General features: G+C 38.1%; 2 protein-coding genes and 1 long non-coding RNA gene across 8 annotated transcripts in view; 2 read left to right on the top strand and 1 right to left on the bottom strand.

Moving 5' to 3' along the window:
- The window catches only part of TLCD4 (TLC domain containing 4), a 26,680-nt gene extending 15,259 nt beyond the window's left edge, over positions 1-11,421 (top strand). For both annotated transcript variants that reach the window (XM_048313032.1, XM_048313033.1), the window contains exons 6-7: positions 1,499-1,572; positions 4,842-11,421. In XM_048313032.1, coding sequence (XP_048168989.1) covers positions 1,499-1,572; positions 4,842-5,157 — 390 coding nt within the window. In that variant the 3' untranslated portion in view covers positions 5,158-11,421. The remainder of the gene's footprint in view (positions 1-1,498; positions 1,573-4,841) is intronic.
- Positions 1,550-21,705, top strand: LOC125330151 (holocytochrome c-type synthase). Of its 3 annotated transcripts, none has more exons than XM_048313031.1 (7): positions 1,550-1,572; positions 15,535-15,684; positions 16,377-16,525; positions 17,124-17,272; positions 18,405-18,524; positions 19,072-19,158; positions 19,401-21,705. In XM_048313031.1, the coding sequence occupies exons 2-7, from the start codon at positions 15,570-15,572 to the stop codon at positions 19,597-19,599; spliced, it is 819 nt and encodes a 272-aa protein (XP_048168988.1). In that variant the 5' UTR covers positions 1,550-1,572; positions 15,535-15,569; the 3' UTR covers positions 19,600-21,705. The 3 variants fall into 3 exon arrangements, with proteins under 3 accessions (XP_048168988.1, XP_048168986.1, XP_048168987.1); XM_048313029.1 differs by lacking the exon at positions 1,550-1,572 and adding an exon at positions 15,004-15,108; XM_048313030.1 differs by lacking the exon at positions 1,550-1,572 and adding an exon at positions 15,269-15,372.
- Positions 16,195-23,069, bottom strand: LOC125330154. 3 transcript variants are annotated; one of them, XR_007205387.1, is made up of 3 exons: positions 22,855-23,069; positions 19,131-19,213; positions 16,195-16,583 (listed from the first exon to the last, which is right to left on the bottom strand). It is a non-coding gene; the product is annotated as an uncharacterized LOC125330154 (long non-coding RNA). The 3 variants fall into 3 exon arrangements; XR_007205386.1 differs by lacking the exon at positions 16,195-16,583 and adding an exon at positions 16,590-16,970; XR_007205388.1 differs by lacking the exon at positions 16,195-16,583 and adding an exon at positions 16,590-16,967.

The raw sequence follows: 23,069 nt of genomic DNA, 5'->3' as shown, positions 1-23,069 counted from the left end.
TAGTAGGAGAATTTCTACACTGAAGGGGTGGTCAGGCAAGTGTCCAGGGAATTGGTGGAATCACCATCCTGGAAGTTTGAAAGGGGTGTGGATGTGGCACTTGGGGATATGCTTTAGTGGTGAGCACAGTTAATTATTGGACTCAATCTTGAAGGTCTTTTCCAACCGTAATGATGTTTTCCCTGCCTACTGTGTGAATCCCAGGCTTATAATATTAAAAGTGTTGAGATGCCAGATTACTGTCAGATTTCCCATGTAATAGTTTAAAGGGGCTGAAGTACACTGACAAGTAAATACTCTGTTTCTGGTTGAAGATAATTACATCTATTAATATTATAATGGATGAAAGTGAATTAGAGCTGAATATTAGATAAATGAAAATACCACTACCAAGGCTAATCCCCGTTACAGAAAATTCATTAGTTGTTTCTGGAGGAAACAGAAAGCACAGTGTTAGTGTGAACTTCTTCTGAAGCATTTATTACTATGTGGATATAGCTCTGCCCATGGATGTCAGTGTGTTGCTCCCAGTCTGTTGTCTTCAGAGAAAGTTACTCCTAAGTAAGTTATTTCCAAATTGACTTTTGAGGATAGGAAAGAATTTGGTTAAACACACAGATTTTCTGTTTGGTGTAGTGCAAACTGACATGAGAAGCTTGAAGTTGTGGGTATTTGCTTGCTTGATGGGGGAAGGAAGAATCATGACGCACACTCCATAGGTTGATCAGGAAACCTATGGAAATTAAAACCCCCCAACCTTTTTATCTCTACATCTGCAAACTGCTGTTTACCCAGCCATTGTGTAAGTGGATACTGTTTCCAGCACAACCAGCTGATAAGGCAGATCCAAGGCTGTGCTGTGTCACTTGGAGGAAAGGGCTCAGCTGGAGGGGTGTGGTGTGAATGTGGCACAGGGAGGAGCTGTGCCCGGCTTCCGACCCACGGGCACGGCAGGGACCTGGCAGAGCTGCTGGAAAGGGCCGCCCCTGCCCTCTGCAGGAGGGAAGAAAGGGCTTCACGTGCCCTTCCTGCTGTCACATAAGAGCTGAGAATTCGTCTTCGCTTTCGCGAAATATGGTCCTAAAACAATGCAGGGAGATTTTTCTTCAGGATACAGTGTTTCTCTTTGGGCTTGTTTAAACATCGAAAAGTCAAAAATACTTATAATTCTTTTAGACAGTAATACTATGATGATAATTAATAATCTATGACTACTTGTGCAGGTCTTCTCTAGTTAGCTTTCCATGGCCGTTTACCTGTAGGTCTTATAAAGATTTATTTGAAGTAAGAAGCTACTGATTGGAAATACCTGAAGGACAACTGCAGCTTTTGTGATAAACCTTCTTTTGAAAGTGCAAGAAAGGTGGCCTCAGCTGGCAAACTCAGTTTGATTGAAGAAGTTGAGATAATGTATCATTCTGTGTACACTTAGAGACTCGATGACAATTTCACATCTACATTGTTGATTCTTGTATGTCTGTTTTGTTTTGCTAACCAGAGCAAAGGTCTCCTGGCTTACTTTGGAAACTTCCGTCTGCTTGCAGAGTTCTCCACTCCTTTTGTCAATCAGCGGTAAGTGGTCAGGGAGTTTTTCCATAGTTCTTTTAAAATTCAATCTGCATTATTATTTCTGTCACTTAGGAAGTCTTTTTATAGTTGTTGTATGTCTGCTGAGAGGGAATTTATATATATTGAACTAAGGATTACTATATGAAAGTCTTTTTTGCTATGAAAACATTTTGCTGCTATAGCTGCAACAGTGTAACTAATGTATTCATCCCTGACCTCCTTTTTAGGTTAGGCCAGGTTTTTTATGAAATGCCAGATTTTTATGAAAATGCCAAACAAAAAAGTTCACAAATAAAATATTGTTTACTAACTTCTGTATACTAATATAATTTTTATAATGAAGCCATCTTCAGTATGGATGTTTTTTCTTGGTATCCTGGACCAGGAAAAGAAGCAAGATAATATTGTCATCAGGATCCTAGAATGGAATTGCATTGCCCTGTATAACTTGGAAGTCTATTTTCCAATATCCCACACATGTGGATCAATATTAATATATGCATATGAATGTCTAGAATAATATGAATGTATATTCTTTATTTGCTTTCAAAAATACTTCTGTATTTTGAGCACTTAAATATATCTTAAATAGTAAGTCTTCACACCTGTGCTTAGAGAACAAAGGGGCAGAAGCTTTTCCTGCAGAGTCAGAGCCTGCCCTGGCTGCTGGTTCAAGTGTTTCTACCTGATTTGCTGCTGTATCAGACAAGGAGGATGATAATGCCACACATTGCAGCAAGGGGAAAGCTGTCATTGGAGTTTCATGGTGCTGTGGGGAGGGTGGCCTCTCTCTTTACTCTGTAGCCACCAGGACGCAGCTGGGGATAGGAATTTGCCCAGAAAGGCTTCACCTCAGGTGAGGGGCTTTGGTACAGAGCAGTGCTGCAGTCTTCTCCTCTTCCTCCAATTTTTTGCAATGTAGGATGAGAACTTTCAGTGTATCAGATGCCTTTTTCTTACCCATGCTTTTTGGAGTGCATTCCTGCTTTACTGATGCATGTGTGGCATCTGTTTTCTTTTCCAGATGTCTGTTAGAGAAAGGATAAGGCAAATAGAAACTGTATTCCTCCTGCAGACAGGCTATTGCCCATTACTGCATTGTGACTGTAATCTCTGAAGTGTTTTATACACTGTAGCATTCCTCAGAGCTCTTACGAATAAAAAAGATTGTGCTGAGATCCCTTTTGAACATTAGTTTGGTAAACTCAAACATACAGGAGGAGAGGGTGAGATTATGGAGCTCTCCAAAGGCTGCTCTCCTCTGCCCCAGTGCAGCTGAGGAGTAGATTACAGTGTCGTAGCCTGTGCTCTGTGTGCAGAGAAACTAAAGACTAAATAAACGCTCCTTCAGACTTAATGAAGAAAAAAAGTTTTATATTGATACTCATGCCCTAGTGACTGGCTGTTGTCCCAGCTTCTACCAAAATAGGATGTCATGCTGGGTTCCTGTGGGTTCCTACACTGATGCTTACCTTTTGGACTGTGGCGTTAGGAGGTATTGTGGTACATCTGGCTCTTAAAAGTAATTTATGTTATACTTTCAAAATGCCTATGGTGAGATTATGGGTCTTTTTGAATACTGACATTTAACACTCTCTCAGAAAAGCAGAAATTGCTGCAGGAGATAATAAAGTCCCTTGCACTAAGGGATGTCATCTCATTAGTGCATGATTTTTTTTTCCATTACATTTGAAGTGAATCAGACACTTAAGACAGTAAGAAGTGGATAATGATAACGACTTACGTTATGTTTCTTGTTTGCATTCTTAGTACTACCAAAAGAGCTCTTATTAAAATATAAAAAGATATTCTAATCTCAGAACTGTCTGTGTATTTCCTGTCTGTGTTGTTAGGGTTCTCTAATTGGAGGTTGTCTCCATGCCAAGCATTTAGATCATTTAATGTTAGTATCAGCATTTATATAATTAATTCTGAACTGTGTGGGTAAAACTAATGGTAACTGTTATTTACAGACTTTTTTTTTTTTTTTTTTTTTTTTTTTTTAATTTGCTGGGAGAAGGAAGTTGCTAGATGTCCAATTACCTATACTGGCATATTGCAGTATGTTTGAAAACCATTTTTTACATTACTTTTTTTCTGCATTGTATATATCATTGAAAGTAAAGGCTTTGATTGTAAAAGTCTGACCAAACATATCAGGTTTTTCTCTTCATCATGCCAGTAAGTGTTTCTGTGGTGAGGCATCCTGCTTCTGAGATGGACTGCCACCTCGAGTGCCTGTATTTTAGTTGTCCTAATTGCATGCTTAATGAATTTCTGGAATATTTCTGTTAGAACTGGATGTCTGGCAAATCTTTTTAGTGTATTTATAATTACCTGGGTTGTAATCTGTAGGTAATTAAATTAAACATTACTTTTAAAACCAGTTTTAGAACTGTTTTTTGTTAAATAATTTTAGCCTTGTATCTTACTGGAAAAAAACAGATTATTTCATTCTTTTCCCCATCCCTCATTAAGTTGTTTTGCTCTCGTTCTGCCTGCCATTGCTGCACAAATTTTACTTGTGTTTATTCTGGTTTAAGTGTGAATAACAAAGGATTAGAGGAGTCTGTTGTTCCTTTTTCAACCCTCAGGTTCTGTGTGCTAGGCAATAGATAAATTATGCCTGGCTACTGAGGAATAAATTTGCAAGAATTCTTTTTTAAAAACCATTTATGACCCAGTAGTAGATGGAGAGAGAGATTTATCTTTTTAATTGCATAATATTCCAAGATGTGATATGATCAAGAGCTTACAATGTCTGGTTCTGAAAATGTTCTGGTTTTGGGCTGAACAGAAGCAGTCAGAAAATCCCAATTATGAGAAATTAGAGCTCCACCTGGATTACCAAATCCAAATGCAATTTTAGAATTGCTTTCAGTGAAACAAAGAGAATTTTAGCTGCTGTTGGTATGAACTATAATAGCAAGTAACAAATATGTCTTTATGATTTTAAAAGATAATTTTATGAATGTATATTACACAATAGTCACTGAAATGCACATTGGTTGTCAACTGGTTTACAATTCATATCAGGATATTCTGTGTGTTATTCTGCAATATACTGGATATCATACACGGCTTAAGTGGTGGGTAAAAAGTGCAGCTAAGCAGAAGAATTTTTAACTAAGCCAAGACACAGTGCAATAATTTAGAAATAATAAAGGTAGAAAGAATTAATAAATGATGAATTAAAAAGAAACATGACGTAGAATAAGTTTTAATGAGATGGCTTCAAGTCTGCCTGGTATTTGTGAACACTTCTTTTGCAGGTGGTTTTTTGAAGTACTGGGATATCCCAGATCTTCAAAGGCCAACATCATCAATGGTGTGCTGATGACAGTTGTGTTCTTCGTGGTGAGGATTGCCGTCATGCCTGTATATTACAGCCATGTAATTTCTTCATTTGGAACAGAAGGTTTCCAGAGATTAGGATTTGCAGCCCAGAGCGCCTGGATTATCTCAAGTGTTGTCTTGGATATTATGAATGTGATGTGGATGGTCAAAATTGCAAAAGGATGCTACAAGGTCATTTGTCTTATTGGACAGGACGAAGCGAAAACTCATAGAAATGGAAAATCTGCCTAGAAATCATACATAAAATGAAATTTCTGCTATGAAAATATTTTGGGTTCACTGAAACAGTGCACATTTCTGCCATGGAATGCTCCTATTATGGAAACAAGGTATTACCTCTGTACTGATCTTACTCTTTCCCTAGCCACACTGCCTGCACACCCAGGGCCACGCTTTGCGGATCCTGTCCAGTGAGGAATAAAAGCAAAAGCTCACACAGATGAGTTCCACATGCCTGATCTAAGCAGTTGCAAGCATCAGAAATTAGAAAGGAGGAGACTGATTACTTGCTTATTGTCCACCAGTGTGTTCAAAGTGTTTTTCTCAGGTTTCTCTGATTAAAATGTTTTATAAATCCAGTGAATACTGACATATCTGTTTTTTTAGAAAATGAAAAATTCCCCAAACTCCTGATTATGGTGCAATTTTCCAGGCACATTTCTATGGTTTCTTCTAGGAATAACAATCAAGATTTCATTCTTGACAACTTTTTAATTTTTGCAAGAAAAGCTAAAAATTTGGCTTTGATTCTGTGAAGTCTTTTACTGCTTTTTTTTCTGCCTTATATGAATGCAAACCATTTTGGGAAATTTATGAAATAATTTTATCTAAAATGCTGTATTATAAGACCATATGATTTCTTAAAAGTTGTTAGATTTCCCATTTTGATGGGAAGGATTACCATTTGCTGTGCTAGGTTACATGCAATAGTACATCTAAATTCCCCATGGAACTTTTTTTGTAAGTTAATATGGTAAATGATGCGTGGAAATGGCATAATTCTTACTGAAGCGCTTTTTCCTTTGCTGCTACTACCTTTGAGAAGGGCTGCAATTCTTCTCAGAGTATTTTTAACCATTGGCTATTTGGATTCAAAGTTTAATAGCAAAGAAATAAAAATCTTCTGTATATGTGATGTGTAACTTTCAGTAATACCTTTTTATCACAGAAATGACCTATTTGATACGAAGTGTTCAGAATTTTGGTCACATTTTCCTTGTTAATCAAGTCAGAAATCTGAGGTGTTGACTAAAAACGCTCTTGTATCAACTGTGCCAAACTCCTCTAAAGCTGTATGGTAATTCTGCAGAAGGAACAGTTGACCTCTGTAGACACATATTTTTTTTTATACCACACATTTGTCAATAGGTACTCAGTTCTTCCTTCTGTGAACTTGAAGGCTTGGATGTCATCAGAGAGGAATCCTGCCATCTAGGAATAGTCTTAAATCTCAATTATAATACAATTCGAGGAAATTCTGAGTTCTGTTTTATTCAAAATAATTTTGAGAGCTATATTTAAGTGTAAATTTGTTTTGTTTCACTTCTTTTAACTGGAATTGGGACTGATTAACTTCTGGTTTTTTTCCTTGGTGTAGGTTTGCTAAAAGTGTCTGTTTTCACTGAGACTTTAGCGCACATCCCAATTATTGTAGCAATCTGTTAAAGCAATTTCTTTTCAAAGAGAAAGATAGCATATTTGCCCTGTGTTGGGTGACTAGTCCTGCTCCAGCTGACAAAGCTGGGTGATGTGAGCTCTCCCCTCCCTAGTCAGAGGTGTGACTGCCCCGTGCTGTCCTCCCTGGTGAGGGACTCAGTGTTCCCCGCCTACAGAAGCTGGATGTAAGACCCAAGAGGAATGCATAGGCTGAAATGCCTTTTTACCAAGGCAGCTGCAATGAGTTTAGTTTCCCAGTTAAAATGCTGTCAGGGAGTATTGTTTGGACTTGTGTAAAATGCACTTTTAACAGCCTAGCTCCATTGCTCAGCTGGGCAGGCTTTTTTTCTAAAACAGTTTCCCAATCCTGCCTTTTTAAGGGAGATAGCAAGGATTGTTAGTACTTGTGTTTTTTGGACCCTGTGATTATTAGTACTTCACAGGCCTACAGACAAAAAAATCTATTTATGCCTTGGGAGAGTTAGCAATTAATCTGTTGAGCTGTATGATCTGAGTGAGCACAGTGCCTCGTTTGGGTACCAGTAAATCCACAGTCTGTGAGAGTTGATCCTGTGACTTGCTTTGCTCCAAGAAATAGACTCTCTTTTATGCTAATTTGCAGAACCTGGTATCTTTTAAAATGTGATTTCAGTGTACCTAATGCAAAATTGTGAAAAGGCTGTGTTTTTATCATCTTTATGATTTAAAGATGGATATGAAATACTCTTTTCTTTGCTTTTTAAATCACTAGATCCCTGTGATTTAATAATTTTGTAATAGCTTGTTCTTTTCTAAAATAAATTGAGTAAATTCAAGCATTTTGGAGAATTATGCTTGAAAGCAGAAGTCTGCTTTTCTTTTTAGGGAAGTAGGATGAGAAAATTGAGAAGATGATTTGGAGAAACTCTTGGGGTGATAACTCATGAAAAGTATCTGAAATTTATAATTTCTTAGCATTGATTTTAATATTTCAGTATTTTAAACATTTTGGTCTCAGTAGAGGCCATTCATTAAAATGGTCTACTTCTTCCACTTCTAGATAGACTTGTGTTTGGTAGGGGAAAAAAAAAAAAGTAAGTCAAGCTATAATAAAATGTTAAATTAATGTTAAAACTAGATTTAGAAACAAAAAACAATCCAAAACTCTGCATACTACACTTTGGCCAACAGTCCAGAATTGAAGAGCAGTAGGACAAATTCTTTCAGAACACCTAGTATTTTGGATTGCGGCACAAAATTAGTGTAATTAAAATTTTATTTTGCAATGCATTAGCTTCAAATTTTATCATTTTTTAAAAAGTTATTACAGTTATGTCCTGATGCATCAGAAGAAAATTTTCTTATGAAAAAACTATTAACAGTTGTGGTTTCAGCAAAGACTTTAGTAAACAGGCAGCAAAGTTGTGATGTACTGAATACAGTAGTATATAGGGCACTTTTTACCTGCCATTAAAAGCTTATAATACAGCAAATTAGATAGCTGAGGAACCCATTTTTAATTGCACTTTATTAATTTTAAAAATGTGGTGAAATAATGAAATTTAATGTTGTAAGCTTGTGTCTTTGCTTTTTTATGCAAAAAAGTAAATGCATGATAATTAGCATTGTAACAAATGCTTTTGAATGTAATATCTTATTAGTGGCTTAAAACTTCTATTTTTAACAGATGCATTCTAAAAGCAGACTCTTGGCATGTCACCAAAAAGGTGTCTTTTCTGTGGGCATATCAAATGGAAGGAGTGACTTGTAAAAACTGCTGTTTATCTTTTCTTTTCCATTCTTCAATACCAGGTGACATAAAATTAGCTCGCTGATCACGGGAGAGACTATTTGTACCGGTTAGGCTGTATGTAGAAATGCAAGTTAACCCTTTTTTATGGCTTTAATTTTTCATCAAAAGATGAGTAAATACCACATTCAGAACTCTACAGGAGAAGGGTAGGTCAGGCTTTCTGTAACTGATTTGTGGAATCAGTACTTGCAGAGAGGAATTATACTTCAAATACTCATTTTCTCAGTGAGTGTTTCAGTGGATTTCAGTGGAAAGTCTCACAAAACGAGATGCTGTATGGGTTATTTGTGTGAATTCTTCAGTGGTAAGAATTACATCTCTGAAGCCTACTCTACCTCTGTAAGTACTTGCTATCTTGACTGAGCTCAGTAATTTAATAACTTAATTGCATAAAAAATAATCAATTTAATAATGAAATATATGCACAGGAAAATGAGAAGAGCTGACTTAATATATAAATTCTTAACAATTCCAAATTTTGTACTAAAGTTTTTTAAAAGGTAAATTAGTTACGGTGTTTGGAAGAGAATTACTTCCATCTTTACTTAAAATATTGTGGGAGAAGATTACTTATATTGCAGAACTAACATTACCCTAAGGATAAAAGCTTACATGAGTGAGCAAATGCATCAGTTTAGAGGCATAGAAAGGCACAAAGTTAATTCCTGGGCATAGGCCAGCGACATGGGATACACATCATAAAGTCACCCCAAGACATGCATTCAGGCAGGCTTAAAGAGGAGAGGAGGAGGAGGTTTTGAGTACACTCACAGAGATCCAGATGTCTTCCTACTGCTGTAGCTGGGACAACAGCAGACTGATACGTAGCAGAAAGGTTTAGGTGTTTCTGTGTCTCTGTTGGCAATGGAAAATGAAACTTTATTCTTTAAAATTTTCAAGCTGTATAAAATGGAATACCAATTGTTGATTACTGTATGAAGAGGACTTTTTCTCATGGCCTTGTGTGTGTTTAAGCATATGTACGTACAAGCTTTCTGTAAAAGACCATTTAATAGAGAAGTTTGAAAAATTTTGTGATGCTTCTGCTGAGCCATTCAGAGGAAAATAAAGGGCTGCTTGACAATTACTCCAGTTTAGGGTCTGGTGTGGTGTTGGCTGCTGCTGAAAACCATCGGTAAAGCAAACAGAAAGGGACTAGAATTTTCAGATGAAAAAGTGCAAGTGTAGAACACTTTGAAAAGTATCACAAGCCCCTTTGATATTTTTAATAGCCTACTGTACAACAGCATTATCTAGCTACAAGGAACTTCATGAGGGGAAGTTTGCTCCTGGTCAAATTTCTCTGTCTGTGGAATACAGCCAGAAAAAGAACAGTACTATCAGCAAGCATTGCTGATATTCTGATTGATAGCAGTCAAATGGAAATAGTGATAATATTTATGAACTTTTAACATTAATCCAAACCTGGATAAAATCTCTGTTAGACAGGTGAAGGTCTTAGGATTTTCTGAAAGCAACCTGAAAGTTGTTTTTATGGCAGAGAAGATGAAATATGTGCTGCCTGGGTTGTTTAGGGATCTGGGATTAAGCATCAAGTCATACTTTTAGATGGTAACACTTGGTAAGGTTTCTTATCCATTAAAAATTTCTACTAGCTACCTCCTTTGACATTCTTGTTCTTTTTCATTCTCATTCAAAGCACTTTATAGCTCAGTGAAGAATGGAAGGTAGCTATGGAGAATAAATTTTATTGTTTAGTATAAGAAATATTTTGGCAAAATTTCTTCTGAGAACAGTTTCATTGTGTGATGTCCTGCACTGAGAGGGCATCTGTTTATTATGAAGTATATACATTTTTAACCTTCTTGTAAGTAAAAGAAATGTCTTTAAGAGAGTAAAGTATGAAGAGTTCAGCATGGCTTGGTATCAACCATATAATGATTCAGTGTGCTATTTATAACTTCCTACTTACTGAAATTGAAAATATAAGAGCAAATAAAATATTCTGTATTGTATCTTTATTTTTAATCTATGTGTGGGATGTCAAACATTGTACTTGTCTTGTGGACAGGACATGCTTTTACGAGCCTAGAAGTATTTAAGTATATGAGAATCTGCACCCAAATGGAACACGTTGCATGTAAATTGTCTTCTAAGTTTTAAAATTTTGGTATTTTTAAAAATTTGCTAAGTTTGAAAGCAACATTTAAATATTTATACTAAGCTGTAATACCGAATACAAAATTTTAAATGCAATGTGGTTTTGTTTATAGTAATCCTATTCCAGTTTCACAAGAAAAATCCATCAAATCATAGGGGGAAGGGAGGAAAAGGGCTAATCATGAGCTCGGCTATATAATTTGCACACTTAATATGCACACATCCAAGTATCCTGGATTTGCTTCTAGCATGCATTTACCAGTGTTTTCTTCAATATTGGCAGACACCTATATATGTAGAATAAGCACAGCTAACCTGTTATAAAATCAAATTACAAAACCTGTTTGGAACAAATGAGTTACAAGTTAGGCATAAGTAATGGAGCCTGTAATTCAAAAACGTTTATATAATCTTCTGTCTAAGAAGAAACTTGATGAGTTTATCTAACTGATGTGCAGAGCAAGGATGAAAACTGTAGATCCTGCTAGACTGATTTCTGGTAAATCTTGACAATCTGGTTTGCAGTAAATTCTAATACTGTCACAAAATGTCAGGATCACATTATTAAATTCAACTAGTAACGTGACCTGATTGTAGTAGCAATCCTTATCATGGCACAAGAACTTAAAAATGCAATATAACGATTCTGAAGATTGGTGATAAAAGTAATCTGTCATAGTAAGGTGAATGATTAAGTATTATAGGTTTAAATATACTTTTTATTATAAGAAAAAAATCTGAATTATTTGTTAGCATTTCAGTGATATTGTAAAGCATTTCTGTATTTTGTTTGAACAGTTTAGGAGCTTGCATAAAATGATATTGGCTGATTTTTTTCCCTTTGATATATGCAATAATGTCAATAAGCAATAAATTGCATGTTGTATGCAAGGTATTGGTACTTCATAATAAAGAAAAGGAACACAGTTTCTTATTTTGTGAATTTTTCTTTCTTAATATGACAAGAGCTTATGTATCTATAATGAGTGCATCATGAAAGAACAATTTTTGCGGGGTTCAATTCTGAAACAACTGGCTTTCATGGTATCTTGAGATTCCATGCTGTATCTTATTTGTTTTAAAGAAGGTGAAGATGAATGTATGAGGTCTGAGCCACACTGTTGCTCAGGTGGGTGAACTTTTCAATGCTGAAATTCTGTGTAGGACATCAGTGGGGCCAGGAATGTAACTTACAGTTTAAGTTTTTGTTGTGTATTGGGGAAGAACTTTTGGATTGGATAGTATCATTATATTATATATATATTTATATATATATAATGTATTACTCTCTTGTAATACCACATGTGTCAGGGCATAGGCTGGACAGTTGTCTGAAGGCTCTAAGGATAAAGAGCTGCTATTGTCAGTGCAGTATAAATGTGATGCACTACACACTCCCTTACTGAACACTAAGATGAGCAATTCAGTTCCTCAGTATGGCAGTTCCTAGGTTCTATATGTGCAGTCAACGTATGCATGGAAGCATGAATTGTGTGGTAAAGCCCAGAGGTTTCTTCGAGCATCCTTAGAGATTGCTGCTGTTTTAAATCTTAACCACTGGCTTCCAAGCACAGGAATTACTCATGTTTCTTTGTGTTTTCTTTTGTGTTATGCAATGGTTAAGTTACTAGAAGAAAACATAAAGCAGTCCAGTGTTTTTACTTTTTTTCCTCTCATCTTTTGAAGGGTATTTGGTTGCATTTGTAGATTATATACTTAGGGTACTAATTTTACACTGCTAGTGTAGTAAACTACTCATTAACTAGTTGGTCTGCTAGAAAGTGAGTGGGAATTTCTGGAAACAGACATTCTTTGGGGTCAGATGCTATATAGGTCAGATTTCCAACTGCTTGAGGAAGGACAATGGGGCTTGGTAAGAGGCTTTCGTATTGGCACTAGGCAGCTTTTAACACTGAATGGTGGAAAGGAAGGGCTGAGCATGGCTGGGAGCAAGGGATGCCTTTCAGTGAGCCATTCTTAAACTGATGCATTCAACAAGTCTTGCTTAAAGCATGAGAAACGTTATCTCTCCCTAAGATGTAGGATATAGGAAGTATTTTGTATATCCACTTCTTTGTCATACTCAGGTGCAAAGTTGCTTTTCATTTTCTCCCCAGGATTTTTTTTATTAGTCTTCATGTTCTTGCTGAAAACTTTTGTTTCACTCCTTGTATTGGTGTGGTAATTTTGTACTAAGATTTAAAGAAAAAAATTATTTAATCTTCGCAATGGATATCTGTAATTTTTTAGATGGTGGGCTACTGTGGTATCTTTTGCTCTGCTTTTCTGGAGTTCACAGGGCAATATACCTAAGGGTAGACCGTATGCTTCATTGAGATTGGGACCTTGGTCTTCTTTGTAAAAAGTGCTTTATATTGCATAAAAAATATTTGCTACTTGGCGTATCTAGCAGAGGGTGAAAACGATTATGTATACAATGGCTCACAGTGCAGTTGTTGCTTCTGGTGGAGCGTGATGGCGGAAAGCAGGGAGATGGCACACTGACATCTACAGTATTATGTACTTTGAGAGGAAAGAGGAGAACCAATTTTCCATTTGAGAACATCAGAGAGAGAAAATCTATTTTACCATAGAGTCCTTCTGCCACTGACTTGAAATACTTAGAAGCAGAGATTTCAGTTGCTCTGTGGGAGGATCTTATTAAACAGTATTGTTAAGTGAAGATAGGATGGGTGACTTGTGGTTGTTCAGCCTGGAGGAGAGAAGGGTCTGGGGACACCTTAGAGCCCCTTCCAGTATGTAAAGGGGATACAAGAGAGCTGGAGAAGGACTTTTTACAGAGGCAAGTAGTGATAGGATAAGAGGGAGTGGCTTTAATCTGAAAGAGGACAGGTTTAGATTGGATGTTAGGAAGAAATATTTCCCTGTGATACCTGTGGTACAGGTTGCCCAGAGGAGCTGTGGATGCCCCTGTTCAAGGCCAGCTTGGATGAGGCTTTGAGCTATCTGGTGTCGGGGAAGGTGTCCCTGCCTATGGCAGAGGGGTTGGCAGAAGAGGATCTTTAAGGTCTCCTCTAACCCAAACTGTTCTGTGGTTCTGTATGTGTAGCAAGTGAAGACTTAAAATGATTGTTTAGTGCTGCTTACACAGGAGTTACTGTGAGTGTAGTCTTAGATACTACAGAAAGGCCAAATATGCCTAAATTGGGAAATGATGGAGGCAATCAGAATGTTTTCTAGGGCATATAGTAGAGATTCAGTTACTGACATGATGCTACATTTCTGTCTTAAGGTTCTCAATATGGTAATAATTTCTGCATGCAGAAAGGGTAGAAAACAACTTCCTCTTAAGTAATCAGGACTATAAAAGGGCAAAGATGACTGAAAGGATGAATATTTGATATTGCTTTATACTTGTATTTTTATTTCATGTTCACACTGAATGGCAATGTCCTTGTTAATAAGAAAGATCCTACTTTGAAAGATGGGATGTGAAAATTATCTTAAAAGCGCTCTTGAGAGGAATATATAAAAGTTTTTTAAATTCAGGTAGTTATATATTTTGAAATACTGCTGCTTAGAACTATTTCAGTGTGGTTTAGAATTTGTCTTTTTAAATCTTTGTGATCTTTTTTTTGAAAGAAATGGGAGAGAATCACTCATTTCTGTATTTACGTGCACCCTTCTTTCAGATTTGAATTTGATTTTTCTTCATCCTAAGCTACTGTAGTAACTGTATCACTTGAAGACTAAATTCCTGTCTACTTTAGTTTTATTCTTAATTGTTGCAATGAAATAGAATATTTGGGGAAAAAGCTATAGTTATTTTTTGATCAATTCTAACTGTTATACATTTATAATGAATGTTCCTCGTCTCCCCACCTGCTTTTTGTATTCGACAGCCCCTTGAGAGTCCATGTGGTGGGATGAACATTGAAATAGTCCGGTGGGGTTTGTACCTACTGTTACAGTGGTTACTACGTAGCCAGGTCTTATCACTTGTTGGTCAAAAAGGGATGGGATGAAGGCAGTATTCCATGCTCTGATGCACAGTGAGCTCCATCTTCAGTGCGTCATGCACGGTATTTCACACATATAGTTAAACTGCATCTTCTGGCTTGGAAATAAGGCAATATTCTTAGGACATCTTAAAAGAGAAGTGATACTTTTCTTGGTTAGTTGATGTTCAAAAATAATCTTAAAGAACCTTACTATCTCTGCAAGTTTAATACTAAAAAGGATACACCTTTACGGTAACGATGCGTGCTGCTAGTACGTTGTGAGTCCCTTCTACACTTAAACAATTATTTATAAGGGATAACGATTTCGCAAACAAGCCCACAGCACGAGGTACAAGCACACGTAGCTCTCGCTAGCGCAGCTGCCCGGGCTTACCGCGAGCCTCGGTTCGCACAGCTCGCTGTCGCTGGCAAGCGTAGACCCAGCTCCTGTCCCCGGCGGTGCTCCCCGCCGGCTCCCCCGCGCTGCGAGACCTCGGCATCTGCGCACCGGGCGAGGCCGCAGCCCCGGGGCGGGCGGGGCCCGGTCCCGTGCCCGCCCCTCGCCGGCGGGCGCAGGCGTGCAGCGGAGCCGCGTTCTCGCGAGGAGCTTGGGGCCGCCGCGGAGGCGCGGGCCGGGCCGGGCCGGGCGAGGTGAGGAGGAGGAGGAGGAGGAGGAGGAGGATGCGGAGTGCGATGGGGCAGCGGCAGCTCCGGGGGCCGCGGCGCTGGGGGCGGGCGCTGAGGCGGGGGCGCCGCCGGGCCGCGCAGAGGGGCGGGCCTGCCCTGACCTTGCGGGTCGGTCACGGCGGGGGCCGGGGCGCTCCGGCGGGAGCCGCTGCCCTTCACGGGGTGTGCGGGCACAGCCCCCGCCAGTGACCGTGAGGAGCGGCTCGGGAGGAGCTCGGGGCAGCCCTGGTAGGCGCTTGTGTTTCTGTTTGGGCTAGAAGCTTGTTACTTAAATCGATTTTTCAGTTAATTTTTTAATTGTGGTGCAGCACTGTATCTGCACTTGCCGTTCACCTTAATAAATAACCAGTGTAGATTTGTGTTACGAATGTTTGCTTTCTTTTTCTTCAGAAACTTGATCTAAAAAGGCCCGGTGTGCAGAGGCCATGGGTTTGTCCGCATCCTCCCCGGCTGCTGCAGAGCAGTCACCGAATGCATCCAGGCAATATCACACGGCGTCTCCCCCGTCAGAATGTCCCATGCATCAGGAAAAAATGAGCGGTAATCATTCTTGAAACCTAAATGAATTAAACTCTACATGGAAACCAGACTGAAAAATTTTGGGGGTAGGGGAGAAATTCTTCAAATAAACTTCAGTTTTTCGTTCTCAAGTAAACTTTCTTTAGGAAGAGTCACTTGTTCACCAGAATGCTGTGTAAGCTGCTTTGTTTGGAGAGACAGGAGGTGCTTGCTGTAGAACCTGTGGGTTACCCCCAGTTGTCCCATTTCACAGGGGCCATATAAATCTGTTCTGTGGTGCGGTACACCACGGAGGGTCAGGGAACCCCTACAGAGATGGTGACTGCTTGACTGGTTGTCACTAAAACCCGTGCATCTGGAAAAGGGCTGCAGAAGGGTGGTGAGATGAATGCCTGGAGAAGGACATCAGCTCTTCCGTTGACTTAGTCAACGCACTGGGTTAGCTTCCCTGAGGAAATCTTAAGTACAAACAATTCAGTATTGGGGCCAGCATGGGGTAGGAAATGAATATTCAAAGACTACACAGGAAACTCAGATCTTATAATGATTTTGGGTCCTGAGATGCAGGAAAGAGAGCAGTTAAAACTGTTGAAAAGCTCAGAAGAAAGAGTGAAATAGCCATTTGCATTTATGTGAGCCTTCAGTGAACTTTTCCATTTCACGTCTTAGAGTTTTCATCTGGTAGCAGAATGTATACTACTCTTGTATTTAAGGTTGTCCAATGCACATGAAGACTGCTGATCATAGAACTGAGAATACAGATGATGTTCCTGCACATCAAGAAAGAGCTTATGAGTTTGTAGCATGTCCTGTGAAGTCTGGTGCTTCTCAAGTGAAAGATGACATAGATCCCAGCAATATGGTAACTTTTGCTTATTTCACATGTTTTCTTTAGTCTTGTTTCTTCTGAAGTATTATACCTGGAAATGTAAATAGTGTTACAATGTAAGCTGGAAACTCTGGGAAGTAACTTTTTTTTTTTTTAAATGCTGCTTTTTCTCCTTTTGTGTGAAAATTTTTATTTCAAAACAAATTACATCTTATTTAACATTGTATTAAAATTTGCATCTCTGGTGGTTTTCCAGTTTTTAAATATCTCTTGCTCTCTACTTACTAGTTCCATATATGTTTTTTATGATACATTAGTGCATTTTAGGTTCTGCGTAATAGCAGTATGGTTGAGTTCTGATTAGTGTCTCTCCAGGATTTCCTCTGATTTACAAAAAGCATTGCTCTTTTGAAAGTTGAAGTTGAGGCAGAAAGCATTCCTTTAGTCTTCTGATGACAAACTTGAGCAGAGACTTCTGCTGCAAAAAAAGATAATTTCAGTGGATTTAAATAAAGGCTGAACTTCTTGATCTTTGTAGGAGCTGACTGATTATGCTTTGATTTTTCTTGAACACTGTAACTTAAAAAAATGTTAATACTCTAATTTGTTGTTGATTCTCCTTGTTCTCTAGATGCCTCCTCCCAATCAGCAGCCATCCCCAGGTCAACCATTTCCACTGTCAACTGTTAGAGAAGAATCTTCTATTCCTAGAGCACATTCTGACAAGAAATGGGTCTACCCTTCAGAGCAAATGTTCTGGAATGCTATGCTAAGAAAAGGGTAAATACACTGTGAATTATCAGATGGTGTCTATGAGCCTGGAATTCATGAACTAGTATCATTAGTTATTGTTCATTATTTTTTGAGAGTTTGTGGATTTTAGCCAGTAAATAATAAAGTAGCTCTTTTAAAAAATACTATTTTTATAAACCTCTTTCTTTTAAAGGGTGAGTTGGTCTCAAAGGCCATGTGTCTTCTAGTGATCAGGAAGATAGTAAGGAATGTCAAGCAACGCTACTGGCTCAGAAAATTATCTTTAAAGTCCATGCACAGTCATAGACAAAGTTTCCATGATTGTCAGCTTTCAAACTCAGTTGGTTTCACACTAATCATATAAAATGACAGCAGAAGTTCTATGTGAGAGCATCTAACTTTGCAGAATTGCTGAAAATGGGGAAATTTGCAAGTAGATATTTTCGGTATTTACAGGAATTTAGCGTAGACAAGAAATAACTGAATGATTAATGTCTCCTGTGGTCTAAACACCCTCCTGTGCTGTGTTTCCTCATTCTTTTGTAATGATTTGTTTGTCATTCTCGAACAGGTGAACTTTACAGGTGGTTTACTTTAGGAACAAGTTAATTCTTTGTTCTGTGTGTTGATATGGTTCATAACACAGTATGACGTGAGCAGCCTGTATGAACATACAGGTTTTGGTCCTGTAAACATTGAAGTGTGTTAAATGTTATGCCAGTTGTAAAGGAAGCACACATACAGTCACAGTGCAGTGTCAAGAGAGATGAAAAGTGTTTCTAAGTGTTTGCAAAATGTATTGAATACAGGACTTCCATGCATTAGGAATACAAGTGGGATTTTTCCTAAGTATTTTTATGAATACTGTGGATGTGGTGATGTTTGCACACTCTGATAACTTTCTGATCCAGTTAAGCTGTTAATTTAGCTATGTAGGATTTGTGGATCTCTCTGATGATAAGTTGGATAACTACGCTTCTGCACAGAAAATGAAGTGATTCTCAAGATGCTTAAGCAGATGAGCCAGAAGTTTGCATACTTGTCTTGTGTCTGGCATACAACCTTAAATCTCAATTCAAAAGTTCCTCAGATAAACTGAGGAAGGTGGAGTAGTTACGTTGTAATGTTTATAAACTGTTTTCAACTTCTTATTTTTTAGGTGGAGGTGGAAAGATGATGACATAACAAGTGAAGACATGACCAACATTATTAAGATTCATAACCAAAATAATGAGCAAGCTTGGAAGGAGATTTTGAAGTGGGAAGCTCTACATGCTATGTACGTACATATGAAATGTTGCATATGGAATATTTGTCATTATGTTATGACAAAGATATGAGTTGTAAACTTAGATTAGCATGACTGTTGTAAAGCAAACTGTCACTTTTTGTTTAGGTCAGCATAGTCCCTGTTCCTACAAGAGACAGACTAGTAAAGCATTTGGTATTATATATTTTTCTCTGAAATTTCATGATCATTGTTACACAGTAGTTTGGATTATGATTTTCTGTTCTTTAATCTATTAAATCTGTGGATTAGATTTGCAGAGAACTGCCTTGTTGACAAATTAGAACAATGGTGTGGAGCATATCCGAGATACTTTATTGTACCAGCAGTAAGTGCTGGCAGAAACTGGGTGGCTTTTCAAACCTTTAAAGAAAGAAAAAAAAGTTGGTTTATATCATGTGTAATTAATTTTTTACTGTTGCTTTTTCTTCTGCTCAGTTTCTATGTTACTAAAACAAATTACCATAGTGATTTAATCACCGAAAATAAGACTGTTTTAAAAGGTAAAAACTATTTTCCTTTTTAACTGTGTGCACAGGGAATGTCCATGTGGGCCGTCACTGATGCGGTTTGGAGGCAAAGCAAAGGAGTACTCACCAAGAGCCAGAATACGTTCATGGATGGGGTACGTGGGCAGGAAAGAAGGTCTTCCAGTGAGATGGGAGGCTAGAGACGTGTGTCTGAAACCATGGTGTAGAATTAATTTAAAGATGTTTCAGAACTGGTATTGCAAGTTAGAATTGCCAGAAAATAGCAGTACTAATGGGATCTTACAGACAAATAAACTTTGAATTGGGCTTCACTCCTTCTCCCAGGTTCATAACATCCATTAAAATATCTCCATGGCTTGTTACCTGTCCTTTCCAGGTATGAGCTGCCTTTTGATCGGCATGACTGGATAGTGGACCGCTGTGGGAAGGAAGTGCGCTATGTTATCGATTACTATGATGGCGGGGCAGTGGACAAGAACTACCAGTTCACCATCTTGGATGTGCGCCCTGCGCTGGACTCGCTCTCGGCCGTCTGGGACAGAGTGAAGGTGGCCTGGTGGCGCTGGACTTCCTAACTGCTCCTGTGGTGTGTACTCAAACAGTAACCACTTTCCTCCTAGACAAGGGACATGTGAGTATCAGGACTTGAGAGAGAAGTTCACTGCAGCTGTCATTGCTTTCATCATCACCACTGTTCTTTGGGGGTGGGAAAATCTCTTGTTAAGTACACCAATGTGATGTGGTGTTTCAAATGGAATAATAAAGTTACAGTGGCAAAAACATGTATCTTAATTTTCTTAAAAACTGGGAAGCCTTTCTTACTTTGTCTCAGATTCTGTGTAAGCTCGCCTTCTTTTCATTTGATGACTTGAGTGCTGCTCCGAATACATTACTATTCTGATTCTGACTGGAGTTCTGAGTATTACTTAGTGAAAACTGGAAATTTCATAAATTATTTCACATAATTAAAGTATTTGGATACCTCCATGATGAATAAAGGGTAAAAGATCTGGACTCTTTCAAATTACATGTTTTATTTACACTGTAGAACCATGTATTTGTTTTCACGTTTTACCTATTCAAATACATACTTCCTCAGAAAACTTCAGTTAATCAGTTAAAGGAGGTGTAGTGTAGTATGAGTATTTTAAAGGTATGTTATGTAGAAAAGGAGAATATACTCCTGCCTTAATCTGCAATTTATCTTTGAGCAGAAGAACACCAGTTAGAAGCAGGAAATGAGTGTTACTTTTAAAACAGCATTTTTAAAAGGACAAAAAATTGATATTTAATGGCTATTTATTTGAATATTTAATATTGAATTTGAAGGTGGTTTTCTGATGTAAGAAAATGCATTATTTTAGTATTTTTATGTCCTTAATGTGTGTCATGTAATGAATTCAGGACAGAGCTAAGCCTTATTTAAAGAACCTCCTGCAGTGCATCTGTATTCAGCATCCTGGCTGTGTTAATGATATTACAGCTTGGGTTTTTATATCATGAGGAATTGCACAAGGGGGAGTGACTACACAGTCACACATGTGAGTATAGTGAGGTATATTCCAGGTGTGTATATAACTGGGCTAAAAGGGTATGAAAAGTGCCAGGGTTGATTGGAGTGTTTTCTAGGAGCGATGCACGGTGTAAAGATTTGATTATTGTTTGTGCTTAGTAAGGGAAACTAACTTTTCTCTTTTAAGTCTTCCACTGTAATAGCTTTAAGTTTGCACAACTCATTAAGTTTCGGGTGCTGTGCAAAACACTTGAGAATGGAAAGGAGTAAGACATTATTACATTGTAGCTTCTCAGATAGGGGAAGCTGCCTTCTTGAAACTCCCCAGCCTTAACGGGGAACTAGCTGTACATTTCATTTTCTGAAAGTGGCCTATATTTAAGTGACATTGGAAGCTTTTTTTTTTTTTTTTTTTTTATGGGAAGTTCCTCTCAATGTTTCAGGAAAGTCATTTCCCATTTAGGGAAAAACTAGTCAGGGAAGCTTTCCTACTTCAGAATTCTAATGGTCACAAATAGTTCCTACTTCAGAGGCAACTATTGTGCAAGGTAGAAATAAATATTATGCAGAATCCTAAGAGGAAAACCATGCTCTTGCCCATATCCACTTTGCTTATTCCTTTTTCACCTTCAGTGATTCAGATATAGATATATGCATGATAAACAGAAGAAAAAAATTCCATCTGAGTAGGCACTGTATGGATGATATAAATGAAAAGTGAGTTTGTATGAAGCATATCTGACAATGAAGGAACTGCTCTGTTCTAACAGTAAAGATTGAGGAGCACTCTTTTTGGGGTGGTGGGTTGTTTTTAGGATTTTTTTTTGTAGCTGTTGGTTTATGCATTTGGCAGCTTGATACACTGAGGATTCTGTATTTCTCATAACTAAATACGGAAAGGCTACACCACTGTAGGGAGTACTTCAGAAGCTTCAAAAGCACGAGTTTGCTTTGTTGATTTCAGCAGTATGATGTGGAGAGCATTATGGAAATTGGAATTGCTGCCAAATCTGGGGAAACTGTCACAAGCCACTTCATGTGTTTACTATCTCCTGTTACGTTCCATCTTCCACAGATTCAAAATTGTTCTTTTCTGTGCTACTGTTAATGAAATGTACTACTTTGTCATCAAACTAAAAGGAGAATCAAATAAATATACTTTTCTTAACTTTGGTATTTGGTGATCATACTTTTAGCTGTAAGAATTATTAAGATGAGCTTCTGCATGTGTCATATGAGATTATAGTCTGTTGCAACTACAATCTTGCTATGGAGGATATATTTGATATCGTTACTAGGTATTATTGTATATTACTACAACTTAAGTATTGTCACATCTTTGAATATATACTTACTCATTTTTCAGGTGAATATAGAACCAAAACCTAAGGAACTAAATTCAGATGTTTGCTAACTTAAAAGAGCAGTTCTGAGAATAAGAGCATATTACATATTATTACATATTATGTAATATTACATATTACGTAATATTACATATTATGACAAAAAATACATTCATCCTGAGTCTGGCTAACTTGAGAGGAATGCAAGGAAATTTAAAAAAAAGAGTAAATGAAAATAACTAATTTCTACAAGCAGTAAGACTTAAGGAAGTGAATGGAGTTTTCTTCTTTAGGCTTGGGTTTCTTGATGCATGATGTATGGATGTCAGAATTATTATAATTCCAATGTAAATTTGAAAAACAGTGATTTTAATTGATTTTTTTTTTAATCCTTAGGAAGGATGTTTTAACTGAAAAGCTATTGTTCAGGCTATATTAAAAGAAATCTGTGTATACACATAAATAAATACATTTATATCCTTTCTTTGTAAGTATAGGAAGGTATGGAGAGTTCATGGAGCCCAAGAAAGTGAAGAAGTACCCTGATCCAGCCCTTTCAGGGAATTCTGCAGTGACATCAGGTTCCCAGTCCCGGTCAGGCTGAAACAGAATTTTGGAACCCAACATCTCAAACCAAGGTTAACCTTGTGCACATTCCAAAGGGAAAATGCAGACAGTCGCTAAAAAAAGGCTGCTTCTAAAATTAGTTCTGTATTTAGATATCTAAAGTTCACCCGTGTTCTGCTTTACTCTGTCAAAGCCCTGCTTGACCTATGGTGTTTGACTCTTGCAGCCGAAACAAGTTAGGGGTGCCCTCCTGGCCTGCCCTGGAGACGTGTTCTGAAGGATGTTGCAGTGCCCAGAAACTGCACTCTCTGGGACTGGTGGAAAAGGACTCCAGCATAACACTTCCAACTGTAATTAGGCCTTGGGTCATGCACATGCTGTCACATGCTGTCAGGAATGGTACTGACCTTTATTTCCTGGAGCAGGAAGCCATTCTGCGTTCAGGTATGGGTTTTGTCTACTTGCTGTTGGCGTTGCTTCAGGCTGCAGTGGCTCCCCTGCACTGGGGTGCCTGGCACTGCTGCACTACACGGGCACCAGACTGGGTGCTCTGCCTCCAACACCCTCCCTGCTCAGTCACGATGGACCAGCTCTCTGCTCTTCTGCAGTTTGTCCTGTGAGG

Source organism: Corvus hawaiiensis, chromosome 9, assembly GCF_020740725.1.
Source record: "Corvus hawaiiensis isolate bCorHaw1 chromosome 9, bCorHaw1.pri.cur, whole genome shotgun sequence".
Taxonomy (NCBI): Eukaryota; Metazoa; Chordata; class Aves; order Passeriformes; family Corvidae; genus Corvus; species Corvus hawaiiensis.
The sequence above is the reverse complement of the archived record's forward strand: the minus strand, read 5'-3'. Positions and strand labels throughout refer to the sequence as shown.